The 17,681-nt window shown below is 35.8% G+C and overlaps 1 protein-coding gene and 1 long non-coding RNA gene across 3 annotated transcripts in view; one reads left to right on the plus strand and one right to left on the minus strand.

The window, feature by feature from the left end:
• LOC135208659 (adenylate cyclase, germination specific-like) overlaps positions 1-11,779 on the plus strand; it is a 67,060-nt gene extending 55,281 nt beyond the window's left edge. The window contains exons 11-17 of the mRNA XM_064241078.1: positions 230-352; positions 1,342-1,431; positions 7,260-7,383; positions 7,902-8,036; positions 9,015-9,098; positions 9,646-9,737; positions 11,188-11,779. Of these exons, the coding sequence (XP_064097148.1) occupies positions 230-352; positions 1,342-1,431; positions 7,260-7,383; positions 7,902-8,036; positions 9,015-9,098; positions 9,646-9,737; positions 11,188-11,283 (744 nt within the window). The 3' untranslated portion in view covers positions 11,284-11,779. The remainder of the gene's footprint in view (positions 1-229; positions 353-1,341; positions 1,432-7,259; positions 7,384-7,901; positions 8,037-9,014; positions 9,099-9,645; positions 9,738-11,187) is intronic.
• LOC135208660 (uncharacterized) overlaps positions 1-17,248 on the minus strand; it is a 93,458-nt gene extending 76,210 nt beyond the window's left edge. For both annotated transcript variants that reach the window (XR_010313196.1, XR_010313195.1), the window contains exons 1-2: positions 16,483-17,248; positions 11,102-11,300 (exon numbers count right to left, since the gene is read on the minus strand). This is a non-coding gene — a long non-coding RNA (uncharacterized LOC135208660). The remainder of the gene's footprint in view (positions 1-11,101; positions 11,301-16,482) is intronic.
• Positions 17,249-17,681: the final 433 nt, after the last annotated feature.

The following is a 17,681-nucleotide window of genomic DNA, read 5'->3' on the forward strand; positions in this document are numbered from 1 at the left end:
CTGATTCAACTCTCTGGAATGTGTAATGTATTGCATAATTTCTTCTCGCATTAAAAAAAACACACACAGAAAATAAAACAAGGAATAAAATATTCCGACTGCGGGAAATGGCAATAAACACCGTACTTGTGGATGCTGAACAGAGAGCAGTATCTGAGAATAGTGAATAAAATGTAGCAAATGATTAATAAACCTGTTTTGTTAACTGAAGTCATTTTACTCATTGCAGATTTTCGCTTCCACACTCGCATCAAAAGGCGCTGAGCTCAAGAGTGAGAAAAGGCGATGTGATCGACTCATACATCAGATGCTTCCTAAACCAGTCGCTATACAGCTCAAGAAAAAGAAAGCTGTGAGTTATGATTTTTTTTTTTTTTTTTTTTTTTTTTTTTTGGGGGGGGCGGTTGGTTGGGAGGGGGGTTGGTACGGGTAGAGAGAGGGGCCGTCATGTAATTTAAAAAAAAATATATTATTTCGTCTCTTCGCCAACTTAGCTGTCAAAATCATTTACTTTGTTCTGCTACAATGTTCATTTTGCAACAAAGAACGCATCCCAGTGAAAGCCTTAAAAATCAAAGTGTTTACTGGCCTGGATAAAAATGTTTATGCAAATGGCGATGAATATCACATTGTTGTTCAGGACTCAAGGATGACCAGAGTATTTATGCAAATAGTATTTATAAAAGGAACATCAAAGCTCACTGCATATTGGAGAAACAGTTAACATTTGTTGAACAGTTGTCGGTAAACAAAGAAGTATATTCTTAAGTTTATTTACACACATTCTTTGGCTATCAAAACACGATATAGATCCTTACAATAGTATGCATGATTAATTATGCCTCTTAATCATACGATAGCAAGCATCAAATCTATTAAAGATGAAAGATTAAATTCATGAGTAATATTTGCATTACAAGACACCGAGTAAATTGTTTAATCTATCTTATATTCAGACTGGATCGTAAATAATACCACGAAGCATAATCGCTGATAAAACTTAATTTTACGATGATTTAAGATGCTTTAACTCTTGTTCTAAAAATTCATAGTTGATTTAAGAGCGAATGCCTCTATTTCCTTTTCTCGCTAAACATTTACTATTCCTACTTTATGTAATTTTAAGCCACACAATATTTACGTCGTTCTGAATATGCCTAACGTACATTTTTATATGATCAAAGAAGTAAACTTAAGTCTCTTAAATATGTTCACTGGTCTGCTGCGCAGCACAAGTATTAATACACAAATGTAATAAGTCACTAACATTCCTAATTAAGTAGGCGCCGACGGCCACATGTATAATGTAGATATTTGTGCAAATTTAATTATTTTTTTCAGGTTCCTGCTGAGTCGTACAAAGAGGTTTCCGTCTACTTTAGCGATATCGTCGGGTTTACTGATCTATGCTCTGATTCTGAGCCAATGCAGGTAAGGCCTGAAAGTCCTATTACACAGAAAAGACCCAAATTAGAAAATTTAAATCTATGATAGTTGAATGGAGAAATATAAAGGAGAAAACAGCATAGATATCTTATTTTTTCAGCCTATTTACCGCATTTAGTTACAATAACCAATGAATTCTCCTAAGAGAATCGTATCAGCATAGTACACGTATAAGTAAGGATTACTTATTCAAATCACATGAAAATTCGTGTATAATTTATTTTCGTCGTTAAAATCCTACCAAAGCATCAGATATGGATCGTATTATGGAAATAGCTATTTGAAGCCACGGTTTAATTGACAAAAATGTGCAGTGATGTATAATGTTGATAATTAAAGGGAAACTTAGTTAAATTTATTAAGCACCCAGAGAGAGACTAGTTGTGACGTAAACATGACACCAGACGTAATAGCAGGGTTCCCAGCAGTATGATAATGATCATAGAAGTACAAATATTTGACGCTCTTGTACAATAAGTATAATAAAGGAAGGGCTAGGTAAAACATTGTTGAGAATGATAATATTGCGGTTTCCAACTGGTGATAACACGACCAATGAATAAGAATTTGGGATATATAAAATACGACAGTATTGTAGCAAAGGAATTTGGTAAATATACATATGGCAATATTATTGTCACTACAATTTTACACTGGCTATAGGAATACATAGCATTTATAACGTAATTTCTATTTACCCTTTTACCATGTTATACTAAATCTTTAGAATTGGTAAAATAAAATCAAGTTGAAATGAAAATACAATAATTTAGAGGTGTTTGGTACGACATTTTGTCTTGGTATACCTGGTAACCTTGCATAATAGTAAACACCGCCGACGACAGGGTAAGCTCAGTTTATACATGATTGCTGCTTTCCCTATGCCAAGCCGAACAAAATGTCCTCGTGGCTACAAGACTGCTTTCGTGTTGCGTGTTTTTGCAGTATGCAACGAAAATAATGATCATTTGTGTCATATGTTAAATAATAACAGGTTAGTGGTTAATAAGGCGATACACTATAAATATAGCACCAAACGATTTGGACAAGAGGACAAAGGTGAAAGAGATATACAAATTTTTGTTTATATCAAGGCCTTTCTAACTTTTCAGACCAAGAATAAACAATGGCTGGATTTTCTCGACTGATAAACTACCTCACTGACCAGCTGCAACGACAATTTTTAACAACCTATCTATTCTACTGACCTTATAGATACACATATACATACACTCGTCATAGAGTTTCATTTATGTATTTAGCGTATTTGTGTATGTACCTATCTGTCTATGTGTATGTATACGGCATATGTATTTATGCATATTCTATCATCCTCTTCCCTGATATGGAAGTATGAATATAATAATAAGGATGATGATTATATTAATAACAAGAATAACTGTAATGTGATTATCATTATGATTAATAATAACATTATCAATACTTTACATGGCCGTGTGCATAGGAAAAACAAAGTATGTTATGTAATGCATTTGTATTCATTGGCTAAATAATGGTCTTTATCCACAGAGGCTCTATGACCGTGTTGCAAATTTCCTGGGTATCTGAACGATACTTGATGTATCCTTGAAACTTCAAGGTAACAATGGTTTTCTAAGTGTGTAAAGGAAACCTGAATTGCGTCATTCCTTTATTGTACTTTACTTAGGAGTTTGACTGTCTGAAACAATATAAGAATCCCATATACTACCGTTACTACTACTAGTGCCAACATCTGCGTCACCATTCATACATAAAGTATATGGGCGGGGTGTCCAGTAAAGTACGTCATACTACAGCATCAATGAGTGTAAGGGGCTTCACTGATGTCGTTTTACTAGCCTCTATCTACGAGCCCGCTAGATTTAGCTATGTTTCCCTCTAAAATTTCTTTGATTTACTCGTATAAGTGCCTTAATTATCCACATTAGACATCATTGTATATTTTTGCCAATTAGGCTGTGGCCTCAAATAGCTATTTTCAAAATACGATCCATATCCAATGCTTTGGTAAGATTTTATCGTCGAAAATCTATTAGGAATGGCCCTGAAATGCACTATAGTCTATCACGAGCCTCTGTTCACACCCATCGTCTTATGTACAATGTCTCAGTCGTTGCAAGCTACATTACCATAGGACTACGTCACAAAAAAACACAGTATAAATATCACGTCACAAAATCTGCAATATCAATACAACTGAATGGAAAGACTTTATCTAAATAATGTAAAATAAGTATAAGCTACTCGCTACAAAATACAACAAATTGTGGAAAAATGGGCAACATTCAATGTTCACGGCCAACTCATTTTTTAGAAAGTTCAAGTTCATTCATATAACCTTACGAGAATTATTTATACTTTGGACAAATCCCGTAGACGTCACATGACTGTTACAAAGAACAATAGGCTAAATAGACACGAAAAGTCTCGCCTTACAAACAACTCAGTTGCCTAAGGAACTTCGGAGAATCTACAGTCTAAGCCCAGATAACGAAAGAGCGCCAAAAATAACGAACAAAATTTTAAAGTCTTGAAATGTTCCGTTTATTTTTATAAATTACTTACAGATAACTGAGGCGGGAAGCGAGGTTTAATGACACCGAAACATACTAGGCCTAATGCAACCCATTTGCAACGCCGAACACAAAATACACCGCAATTTAGGTAATCTATGCCTAACTGTTTAAACTCCTGTTGAACATTGTATGTCTTAATGGCAAAACACAGGCACGAGACTTACCTTACATTGGAGTGTATACATACAACTTTGACACAGCATCCACTAGGCCTATTAACAAGAGTGAATTTCTGTAGTCCCGATATATATCCGCACCACAAGTTCCTGGAGGGTTTTGACAGTTTTTTTTCCTTTAAGTTTTTATTCAATAAATTATTTACAAAACATTACAACAAATCCAGAACTCCATTATATTTTCATCTAAAATACATTGCATTTAATGTTACAAAAACTCTTTGTGAAATATTTTACAATTTCTCTTTCAAAATGGCCTTGATTTCTCTGTTTTTTTTTTTTTTTCTTATAATCGAAGCTTTTATTCTATTTATAATTTACAATTAAGGGATTTCGCAGGTATAGCCTCCGATGGATGAGTAACGTACCGATAACTGCTGCTAGGGAGAATCTATATTGAAATTAATACTGGGAATATTAACACATAACTATACTCTGTTTTTTTTCATCTGTCCATCTGCCTGTGGTGTTTTTGTATGGCAACACTGCGTCCCGGGCTTTAGATAGTTACGCTATGTGTAAGTTTTAGGTAAATAAAAGGATATCTGGGTGTACATTGCAACTAAAAAGTGTTTTAATAATTTACTGTATGCGAATTACACCGTTAATATTCGAAATAGGATATTATTATAATCGTTGAATGTAAGCTGAATGTGACTATCTAAAGCCCGGGACGCAGTGTTGCCATACAAAAACACCACAGGCGGGTGGACAGATGAAAAAAAACAGAGTATAGGCTAACGTAAATATTAACGCGATTTGGATTTAATAATAGATTGTTAGTCCGCCATGATAAGACCTACTAAGTAACACCTGCTCGTGAGATCCAAATAATAAAACAAAATATTTAACGCCATCTCACTCGAAAACTATACGAAACTTTACACTTTCCACGACATTCAATAATAATGCGCAAACTCATTCTGTCTGAATTTAAAAAACATTATAATACATCTTTCTTACTAAAGACAAAACAATTATCGACGATTGGTAACTGAAACGATTTTTAACGTGATAATTAGTCTTACCGAGCGGTCACTGATTTTTTTCTGATTAATGAATTACGATGTATAGCATAGACTATCAAACCTTGCTGATCATATAACTCGATCGCCTTACGTACGCTGTGATTATGGAAAATTAAGCTTATAATCATGATAAATATAGAAAGGAAACACTGGTAGGCCAAGACTCTCAAAAACGAAGCCACTTAACTCAAAATAGTTTAATTGGTTAGCGGAAGGCAACATGACCACTGGCTATATACGCAATTTAATCGGAACGAAAACACTCAAATAGACAAATAAAAAATAAGTGTCCTGGATCAACGCGCGCACAACCGAACCTCACAACTAAATGATGTACACTGACCGTCACTGTTAACGAGCAGACGAGCAAGAGTGTAGACCATATTACCATCACAGGACCTCGAACTTTTTGTTGTTATCGTTTTTCCTTTTTCATAAAAGGTCATTACATAAGTTTGCTTTAGTTTGCCTAAAAAAATGCAACAGAAAAGGGAACAATAAATGATTAAAAAAAAGTAATTCAGAAATACAGTTTGGCCAATAAATTATTGAACTACTTTTCGTCGATGGCGTAATTTCGCAGTATTCAGGCTCTGACAGTACTGCATAGACCCATTTCTTTATTGGTATGTTTTTATCGAACTTAAAAAATTTAATTCTTTAGAGCTCCAGCTTCCTGGTAAGTGACATTATTAGGTTAAGGTGATGGTAATTGGTTATGATCGAGGTGCAAGGTATCAAGCTGAACTAACGAGAATTCTAATGGTGCTCTGGGTCGAGTCGTTTAACCAGAGATCAGTAGTAGACGATACGCACAGAGCTACCCATTATCATTTAAACTTTTGTTTTGAATAGTTGGTTTCATGAATTTCTGGACACATCACGAACGCTAAGAAGACATCAGACAACTCGATAACGGAACAGCTTTTGTTTCTGTGATAGCAAAAGGTAAGTTGTTGAGAACGCTGCCTATGAAACAAAAGGAGTGACAAAGAGCACGTTTAACAGATGGACAGGTAATGTCAATTAGGCAACATTCAGTAACAATACATTGCAGTTGTATGATGTCACCTCAGCATAATAGTGACGTATCTGATGTGACTCGTAGCGGCAGAATACATTTCTATCCTTTGATGTCCATGACCATGGAAGAAAATTAGACTAATAACCTTCGGTTTGATAGACTGCAAAGCAGTTAGTTGCTTTTCTTTTAGTTATTTTGAAATTGCATCTTTAAGCTGAAGCGTTCTGACTGAAACACTTGTTGTCGAATACTTGATGCTTTGATGGCAAGTTAATCAAAAGGTCGGTGGAGGAGTAACTACAAGAGAAAAACCTCGAGTTCTGTAGTAAACTACCCTTCAGCATAATATATCCAAAAGGATTTTTCTTCGCTCGCAATGGGCATAACCACGGCCATAACTATCTTTGCTGCACAAAATAGTTATTGTAGAATTCGCTTAATTTTGAATTCAGATTACAGTAGGGTTAACATATATTTGTACAGTTTTTCCAACAAATGAGTTTCCCCTCACCCAGTGTTCATGTCTAATTCATTGCCTCCTTTTTGTGGGGTTAAGGAATTTCGTCCTCACTCCAATGCAATCTGCATAAATACGCTTTAGGTTACATAACAAAGGTTACGGCGGGGTTTTATTTTTCCAGTATTTTAGACATCGGATTTTCGTCGTTCCAGTAAATTAATCCTATAAACACCAACGAACAAGTAGGAGAGAACCATGGTTATAAAGCGGAAGGGTTATTCCAGCAAATTCATTAAAGGCTGACCAAGTTAATGAGTCTCGCCGAATGTATAAAAAATACTTTGATACTGAGAATCACATATACAGCACGGGGAGTGCTTTAAGTGCAACAGGACAGGATATGCGAGAGAGAGAGAGAGAGAGAGAGAGAGAGAGAGAGAGAGAGAGAGAGAGAGAGAGAGAGAGAGAATTTAACCTTTCATTCCACATACCCAGGGTGTATTTATACTTGTTACTTAATTTGGGATATTTTCTCCTTTTTTTCAGGTGATATCTTTCCTGAACTCCCTCTACAAATTGTTCGATTCTAGAATAGAAAACTATGACGTATATAAAGTGGAAACAATTGGTGACGCTTACATGGTAGTTTCCGGTCTTCCGCATCCGAATGGTAAGGTTTTGACTTACATTGTGATCTTCATACTCATACACACATACATCTCAATGTATGTATGGATGTAGTACGTGGTAAGTCTCGCCAGCAGTTCAACATTTTACTTCTCTTCCGGGGTGTTATTGCTTTGTTAATACACATCGCTGTGAAAGCCTTTAGGTAGAGCTGACATGCAGTCTAACAGCAGGATCACGCTTTTACCAGCCATATTTAAAGGCCATTGAGAATAAATTGCGTAAAATCAGTATGACCACAGCTTCAAAACTAAGTTCAATGACCAGCGTATTGTACCTAATGTGTTAATCCTCACTTCTATATGGGACTGAAGTACCTGTAGGCCTAGTTTGTCTTCCAAAAGCTACCTGTCTTTAACTATAAATAAATGAAAATAATTTCGTCTCTTAATTTAATTTAACTTCTGCTCATTCACAGCAGTCCGCGAGGGGCAAAAAGAAAATAAAAAAATCGTCGAAAACGACACAAATATTTCAATTTTCTTCTCCGCTCGTTCCCAGGTCACAGGCACGCGTCCGAACTGGTGAATATGGCACTGGACTTGATTGAGGGCGCCGAGGAATATAGAATTCCACACAGACCGGATCGATCTCTCCAAATTCGAGCGGGGATCAATTCCGGCCCGTGCGTCGCTGGTAAGGAATCTCGAGCACTCTTGCTAGAAGAGATGTCTCTCAAAGAAGAGCCTGCTCTCTCTCTCTCTCTCTCTCTCTCTCTCTCTCTCTCTCTCTCTCTCCGCGCGGATCATATTATTGCTGATGACGAGATGTTGGGTCTGTTCACTCGGGCGGAAATTTGTTTTGCTATTCAGATCATCTCTCCTGTTTCGTCGACAATAGGCAGTGCCAATAGTCTTGCGCGCTCGGTAGCTTCTTGTGAATATAAGCATTTTTATTTGTATAGCTACAGAATTATAATAGTTTATCTTAGTTTTGTACGACTTTTCATTGTATATCTACAGAGTTTATCATTGCTTTGTAATGGTAGATGAACTTTAAATCCTATACATTTACTTCATGAAAAGGAGGTAAATATTTAAATATCAAAGAAAGCACACTTCGCCAAAGAAGTGTTTGTATCTGCATGTACGAGGCCTTGACTAATGATATATATATAATATATATATATATATAATATATATATATATTATATACATATATATATATATAATATAAATATATATATATATATATATATATATATAATATACATACACACATGCACATATATATGTGTGCGCGTGTGTATAAAGGAAACGATTAATTTGGGAAAGAAAGAAAAGGATGACAGAGTCAATCAAAAGCTTTAAAAAAATAACAGTATTTCATTGAATGGAAAAACGATCAAAGAAACAGTATAGACAATATGACTAAACTAACTTTAAGCAAAGAATACTTCAAAAAAGGATGGGGGAGATTCATTGAACTTTAGGCAAAGAAAACTGAAAAAGAGTTAAATGAATCTCTCCACTGAACATTGTGATATTTTCAATTTCCATCGTTTCAGCTTGACACTTCACTATTATTATCGGGATTATAAGACACGCTATACTTACATCCGCCCACGCGTTATTGAATAGATAAAAAGCTAATACTTTTGTTTTATTGTTTCAGGTGTCGTAGGAACAAAAATGCCACGTTATTGCCTTTTTGGAGATACCGTGAATGTTGCGAGCAGAATGGAGAGCACTGGCGAAGGTAAATATTGACAATTCTCTCTCTCTCTATCTCTGATTATTTTTTTTTTCTTTTTTTTTTAGCAGCAGCAAATCCTCTAGACATAATTCGGTTATGATGTGCTGAATAAAAATGATTCCTTGCCTTTAAACTGAGTTCTCGTTTAATTAAATTGGTTTGAAACAATGGATTGCGGGAAGTTGGTTTAACCATATGCGTCAGATGTTTTCAACCTTTTGTTTAACCGGCATTCACTACGTTTCTCCTTCTTCCTCTGTTCTTACTCACTTCTTTTATACGTCTCTTCATTAATGATTTACCCCAAGTCTCGATCTGCTCCTGCTTTCATCCATCATTTTCTTCTCTCTCTCTCTCTCTCTCTCTTCTCTCTCTTCTCTCTCTCTCTCTTCTCTCTCCTCTGGTATTCCATTAGTCTGGATCTTTTTCTCTGCTATCATCCATCTTTGAACTCGTCCTTCCCAAGTGTTTGTAATTTTTTATTTTTTCTGTATGTTTTTCACAGGGGCATTTTTTTTCTCTTATGCCAACTTGGTTCTTTTTCCAACAGCAATGAAAGTCCACATTTCTCAAACGACGAAGGAGATTCTGGAAAACATCGGCGGCTACTCCTTCGAGTTCAGGGGTTACCAAGAAGTCAAGGTTCGTAAAAAAAAAAATTTTTTTTTTCGTTGTTTTAACAGATGAGAACAAAATAAATATGAAAATAAATAAATAAATAAAATAAAGAACAAAACACGTAAATCCGTACGTAACGAAATTGTACCTTAGAGACACTTCGAAAACAGTTCGGGTCACAAGATTGCAGGAAAGGTCACGAATAATAAGCAACTCGTATCGGACAATACCGAGAGAGCATGAATAAAATGATGTCCACGCAATCAAAGTAATGTGCATAAAGAGAGATTGCCAAGAACGAAAGAGATTCTCTGAATAATACGTAATCGGATAAAGTGCTTTCTCTAGACTCGCGTTTTTACCGCGCAATCTTCCCGACGTGCAGTCTTCTCCCGCGCAATCTCTCCAGCCCAATATTTTCCCGCTCAATATTTTCTCGCGCAATATTTTCCCAGTGCTGTAGGAATCACAAGGTGATCTACACAGCTATTTTTCCTGGCATTCACTGGACTGTATAGCTTTCTCCTAATACACAACGGGCATTAAATTACTTATGCATCACTGGTGAAAGAATTTCCATCGACTGATTTCTACGTATTTAACAGATAGGGATTGGCAATTAAACAATTGCAATTATGCACATATACAAATATACATAATAGTGGCTTCGAAGAAATACAAGAGATTTAGTTACTAGCTGAGGGGGATGCGTCATTAATTATACCTTATGACACATGAATTAGAATTGATGTTATGCAATAATGTGGGATGGGTGCAAGAAGATGAAAAGCATCTTTGTCCGTAGCCCTAGATTGGAGATGGGAATAGCTTATATAAATATATATTATATATATATAATATATAATAATATATATATGTATATATATATATATATAATATATATATAGTATATTAAATACATAACGCAAATCCATTGCCGTTGCATAACACTGAAATTACACTCAGTCTCAGTGACCTGGAGATCAGTCTTAACTGTACTTAATTGGACATTTGCCATTAATAGCTAATCGTGATTATTCCGGGTAATCAAAGTGAAGACAGTAACGTTAATTATCTGGATTGTATGAAACAGGGTATAGAACGTATGTCAGACAAGAAGCTATTTGACCTAACTAAAAAAATATGAAGTTGAGAAAATTAAGTTCAGGCCTGCTATTAACTTCAGTAAATATAGTAGATATGATATATATATATATTATATATATATATATATATATATATATATAGATAGATAGATACAGATATAATGTATATAACATATATACGTATATAAAATCATGAACAGTAAAGTAAACTATGGATATAAAAACACGAACCCACATGTTACATAAACTTATAAACAAATAAATATGAACTCCCGTACTTACTCAAATGGAGTCCTTATGTTGCCAGGCTTAATGTCCCACAACCGTCAAAGGCTTCCATGTTTAATTCCTCTTTTACTTCTACACAGGGCAAAGGAGCGATGCCAACGTTTTGGGTCTCAGGTGCTCCACCATCGAATAAAAAGGGCATTAGGATACCCGTCAAGAGTGCCCTGGAGCAGTAGACAGCAAAGCGAAGCCGCTGCAAAAAAGGACAGAAAAAATAAGAAAAATCAGGAATATTTTCCGAGGAATATCGTTTCTAATCTCTTCTCGCCAAGGCAATACACGTACGTCTGCCTTGCTTATCTTTCTTCTTCTTTGCGCTATTTTTGAGATCTTGACTACTGTTGCAACTGCTACTACTGTTACTACTACTACTAGTACTTCGACATTATTCTGTCACTACTAACTCCGATGATGAATCTGTCAAACAGTGAATCCGAAGTTTGTACTTGAGTAAAATAACTTTTTATGAAGTGAACTTTTGCCTCCAGGACAAACTCATTTCAACTAGAGGAAGGTCACAGACATCAGGAAAATAATATCGTTGGTGTCAAGAACTATAGGCCTAACTTCACTGAGTTTCCTGGCACAGTGGCAAAAAACTGCCATGACCATAGTTAGTCATAATATATATATATATATATATATATATATATATATATATATATATATATATATATATATATATAATTCCCTTTAACGATATGATACACAAGTAGTTGACACGAACAGCGCACTTGATGATCCTAACAAAACCAAAAGTTCGAGGATTAGCGAAAGATTCACAAACAGCCTCAGCATAAACGGTTTTACATCTCCAGTGCACGTCTCAGTGAAGAGCTGGTTTGTGATCCGTAGTACCATCCTCGAACCTACATACAGCTTTATTATCTCATTCATTACCGCTCGATATCGAGCTAACAATACTCGCAAGCAGATGCTCAACTAGGAAAAAAGTAAAAAAAGAAAAAAAAAAGTTTTCATCCTAGGCGTATCAAATTCTATTACATAGAACAATTCCGTCCATGATACACATGTCAGCCCGCTTTAAAAGTGCTTTGAATTTAAGCTTGGGTAAGAGTGATCGTCATGCTGAAATTGGAATGCTTAGAAGTGCGTAAAGATTTACTTCAAACGTTTAGTGGAAGTGCCTGGAGGCGATTCAATCCGTGGATAAAAGAATGAGTAATGCTCCAAAACGGTCAAATTAATGAAATAACCCAAATGATCAGATTAGTCACTAAGACGGTTGGTTATAGGTTTTCTGTCTCTGGGGAAAAAAAAAAAAAATCTCCACAAGAAGACCAGACTTAGACGGAGCTTTAGTCAAGCTTAAAGTCAAGACACTAAATATCACAATAAGTCTTCTTTTTATAATCCGACTTTAAAATCACCGTAGAATAGTTCATATTTATAATACACTATGCTTAAGCTATTAATACAAGTCAAGAAGAGTATTTTATATTCAAGATTCCTACTTGTATTTTCTGTGCTACAGTATAAATGGTTTGTGAAAGATAACTTAATTTATTAGGTGCGTATCGGCTACAACATTCTGAATTACTTCTCTATGATCTTAAAGGATTCACTCCCAAAGGCTTTCAGTTCAGTAATGAGATTCGCGAATTAATATTCTTATGAAAGAAATGGCGTTACTTGCAAAAGAGAGAAAGAGTGGATAAAAAGGCTAATTGAATATTCGCCTGAATAATTAGAACGTCTCACAACTTTGGCACATACACTTTTCCCCTCGTATGTGTGTACTAAAACCTTACACGTAACAAGCAGTACCAGCATTGATATGCGGGTATTTGCTCACATCCAATATTCGCTCTCGGCAAACTTCATTTGCATACATACGTAGTCCGGTGGAGTCCGGTAGATAGGTCATGTGTATTGATGATATGCAGATGAACTGCTCCAGATGATAAATGTGTGAGGAAACCGAAACAACGGGGTGAGTGGGAAGGGGGAAAGCAGATATGCTTGAGAATTTGGAAAGATGCAGGCGAGAAGCTGGACGTGCAGGCTTGTTCGTTATGAATGTTCGCTGAATATCGGATAATTAAACAAGAAGTTTTAAATATAATTGTCATAACTGTTTCGATAAAGGGTGTTCTATAAAGGTTTTACCACTAAAGGAAGTCTAATTTTAATATAACACTATATTTATTTAATTTACATCACCGTAATCTTAAATTACTCTTATAATCAAACTGTCATATGTACTGTAACAACAAAGTTTGTCATTTATGCACATTGAAACTTAATAATTTCCAGCCCAGCCCAAATGGATATTTATAACAATTAAACATCGGTGTTATTACCCTATACACGTCTTAAAAGCTGTAGGCAGAGGTAGTTCATACTTGACATAGACCTAGACCTACACGTACTACAAATCGGTCAGCTTCTGGCATTCATAATTTTACTAAAGCTTTCCCTCAGCTGTAAAACTCTTCAGAAGACGACAAATTGAAATAGTTTTGATAATTATATTCAAACATTTACTGAAAGTACGTCAACGTCTTGCAAAAGTGCTGGAAAAGGAGCCTAAAACCCAGGATGTATTGCAGTGCACCGTTAGATAAAAATAACGGCAGCTTTAATTTTCTTCTTTCTCTTTTTTGTGAAGTCGCATTACCTTCCTAGACTTTCATATTAATGCCTTGAACAAATATTTGTTAATTCCATTAATTCTTTTACCGATGCTTTTGCAGAAACCACTAAAGCATTCAACGCTGCGTTTGGCGTCTGTGGGGTGTGTGCGTGTGCGTGTGTTTACCGAAACCCTGAATACACTGCCAATTCTCGTTTTCTATAAGTAAGTCTCTCTTAGTCTGGACTTATCTCATATTATGATCTGTAACGCTCATATGTGTATACTATTCAGTCCCAAAATACTCCTTTATTATTATTATATCATTCTCTTCTACCTAGGGATAAGTAATCTGGTTCACCTAAAATTCCCGTTAACTTTCTCTCTCCCACGTGAGCTCCAACTAACCATTGTTAATATATGAATATTTATTTACGTGTAAAAATTACGCTTATAAAATAGGTAATATATATACGAAGCGAATATGAATACAAGTACTATAATGATGGTGAGAAATGCATTTAACTGAAAGTCGTGCGTAAAAATAAGTTACCATAGTATCCCCTATTTACATCTTCTTTAAATCTATTCCTTTTCAGTTATTGAAAATTAATAAGCTAATAGAATATAGGATGGACTAACCTAAATTGACTCGCCTCGTGTTCTTTGTCGAACTCACGAAAAACCAACTTTCTTTGGGGGAAGATATAAATTCTAACACCGATCAGTTGTCTACAAATTCTGGTCACATAGTTTTTCTGTAGAATTTTCTATACTCGACACGTTTCCACTTAGTATTTTTACGATATTCGGTAAATGTTTATGTTTTTACAATGGCATTTCGATTTGAAAATAAAACTTTTATTTCACTAGCAAATGTATATTCAAAATATAGATAATGGAAACCAGAGGCCGGGCCCCTAGCCCTATTATATCTTACAAGTATGGGAGACCAAAGTGAGAAAGCAGTTAGGAGGAAATAGGGAAGCAGTGTTGTAAACTGTAAGGTAATTTACTGTGTAGCAAAATATTTTGCTAGTAATAGACAGCAAGGTGGGCAAAATGAATAGTGGAAGAAAAAAACGAGAAGAGGTCGGTAAGATGAATAATTAAAATATGGGGTTTTAGTGGAGAATTGTGTGAGCAATATAAGAGGTATGTAAGAGGAAGACACCAATCAGTTATAAATTAAAGCGAGGGAGTTGGTAGGGTAGAAAATATTTTGAATGATATGAAAATATGTGTGAAAGGTACAGATGAAACAGTTGGGCCAACAAGTGGTTACCGAGTGACAAAACTTTATAAAATTGGGTAGTGTTATAGAGAGATACAAGATTCAGTTAGGGGGAAGTTTAGTGCTTTCAAGAGAAGAGGAAAGATATAGAGAAGTGGAAAGAGTACCTAACTATGAGGATACTGGGTATAGCTATTGGAATTGGTACAGAAGGACTGGTACAAAGGCTGGTGAAAAGATATTTACAAAATGTCAAACTCGGAAAAAAAGAAAAAAAAAGAAAGGCAAGATCTAGGTCAGTCAGGTGTCATCAGTTACAGAGAAAGAAATATCTTGCATCAGAATGATGGCATAAAACGAAGGTTGTTAGCTTATCATAGGCATCTTTTAAACATAGAAAATGAAAACGGGGATTTATGGGCGGTGAATAAGATGGCTACTTGGCATGGAAGGGGAAGAACGGATACTGGACTTTTAAGACGATCTGGGAGAAGGAAATTATGCCAAATGATTGTGCTAGAAAGTCTAATAGTAAATGTGTTTAAACATAAGGGAGATATTACGTGGTCAAGTAATTACAGAGGAATCAAACTAAAGGAAATATTTAAAAAAAAAATTAGATAGACAATTTATGAGATGTTACAGTTAACTGTGAAGACTGGTGAACAACAGTATGGTTTCATTAGAACGAAAGGTGCAGCTGTTCCTGTCTTTTTATAAGACAGTTACGGGAAAAGAGGCTGGAAGGTAAAAGGCCTAGAAGGTAAAAGGCCTAGAGAAAGTATTTGCTAGGATACTAAGGGAGGTAATGCTTTGGTGTTTAAGAACGAGAAAAATGGCATAAAAGTTAGTGGTGGGGATAAAGAAGACAGTTGGAAAAGGAGGGTTTTGAGTGGGAGGAAAAACAAACGAGTGAAATAGGACGCAGTGTCCTTACCTGGGCGGGGGGACAAGTGAACATAACATAGGGCATAATAAATTAAAATAAACTGGGTTGTGACCTAACTTAATCACACCTAACCTAATCTAACATAAACATAACCTAGGGTACTGTATATTAGACAGGGTTGCATTCTAACCTAACCAAACCTAACCTAACCTAGGGTTCTAGATCCTTCCTTGGGTGAGGGTTTTGGTACCCTGGACTCTCCCAACTAACCTAACCTAACTGAGACAAGTGTACTAGTGGCCCCAGCCCCTCCCCATAATTCCATGGAACTCCCCACCACCTAACCTAGGTAACTTACTGCCCTAGTGCGTTTTATCACTCTGAAACGCTTCAATAAACGTTACCTTGATCCGAATCGTAAATTGCAGATGTAGGCTATTATGAGGAGATTTGGATATATCCTTCTATTTCGCTCCTATGTATTTTCACAAACTAAAAAACCCAGCTTTCTCACTGAGGGTCCCTCGTAACTGTAGTAAATAAGAGTTGTCCAGTCTCTCCATAACCAGGTCTGCTAATTTTCTACTTAAATGAATGTTACAAACATTTTTAACTCCAGGTCGAAAGTAAGTTACCAAACATTTTATAAACTTTACCTTCCTCAGAATCGGAAATTGCAGAGGTAGGCATGAGGATCTTGAGTACATCCTGGTATTTCACTCTTGTCTTTTTCCCCACTGAAAATTCCAAGAGACTGGGCAGAGGTTACAAGTCTTCGCCACGGGAACCATGACCACAAACACCTGGATGCCAAGGTAATACGTAATTCGTGAAATCTTAAGCAAGAACCAATCAGGTTTCAGCATCGTTCAATTACCAACAATTCCACATGACAATAACAAAAGACATTCCGAGTACTCTAGCCATCCTTGCCGATAATAAACTGGGAGTCTGGGACAAACAGTTCGATAGGGAACTCACTCACGTGACTACATAAGCAGTTCGAAATGTCCAAGTGGCCGTGGGTATTGGGTAACAACATTCGTCGGTATCTGTAAGCTTGCGATGGATTTTATTATGCATTTCGTATTAAGCACTTCATGAAGTTTTCATAAGAAAGCATAAAAAACCTCAGTATTAAATACAGTACTAGGAAGTGAATCATTACCGTTATTTCCAAAATGATCTTCATTTACAAATGATAGAGAATGTAATTCAGACACCACATTACTGAAAAAAAACTATAGTTCTGGTCTTTTGATTATACCAAAATCTGTTACTTTTTTTATCCTCATATGCGATCTTATTAAATTATTTAAGATAATGAACATTACTTGCCTTAAGTATCTCAGGCTTAGTAGGAGCACTGTTGCTAATCTTATAATTAGCTGATTATGACAATATGACAGTAGTGTAGATAGAAAGCACCGAATGTATCTCTGTAGATTTTATTCCAAACGCTTAGATGTTAATTTTATTCTGTTGAAGAATGCAGATCATATATATACAGTATTATACATATATAGTGGTTACTATCTATATATCTATCCTAATACAACTTATCAATTTATTAAAGGCGGCCAATTTGATGGCAACAGAATTGCCCAACTCTGCCTAAAACTTGCAGAATAACAGAACTCCCCAGTCTCTGTAACGACTAAAGGGTCTACAGACCCATTATTGTAAGAGAAGAAACCACAACACCAAAGATTAACGGGAACGGAACGGAGGGATCAAAAATAAAATGAAAAGAATGATAGGAGAGAATTATTTACGCGTTCAGCTGTCGAGCTTACCTGTGATTTCCAACGCCGGCTACTCAGGATTGGAGGTGGGAGCATAGTAGATTTGCAGA

This window comes from Macrobrachium nipponense, chromosome 35, assembly GCF_015104395.2.
Source record: "Macrobrachium nipponense isolate FS-2020 chromosome 35, ASM1510439v2, whole genome shotgun sequence".
Taxonomy (NCBI): domain Eukaryota; kingdom Metazoa; phylum Arthropoda; class Malacostraca; order Decapoda; family Palaemonidae; genus Macrobrachium; species Macrobrachium nipponense.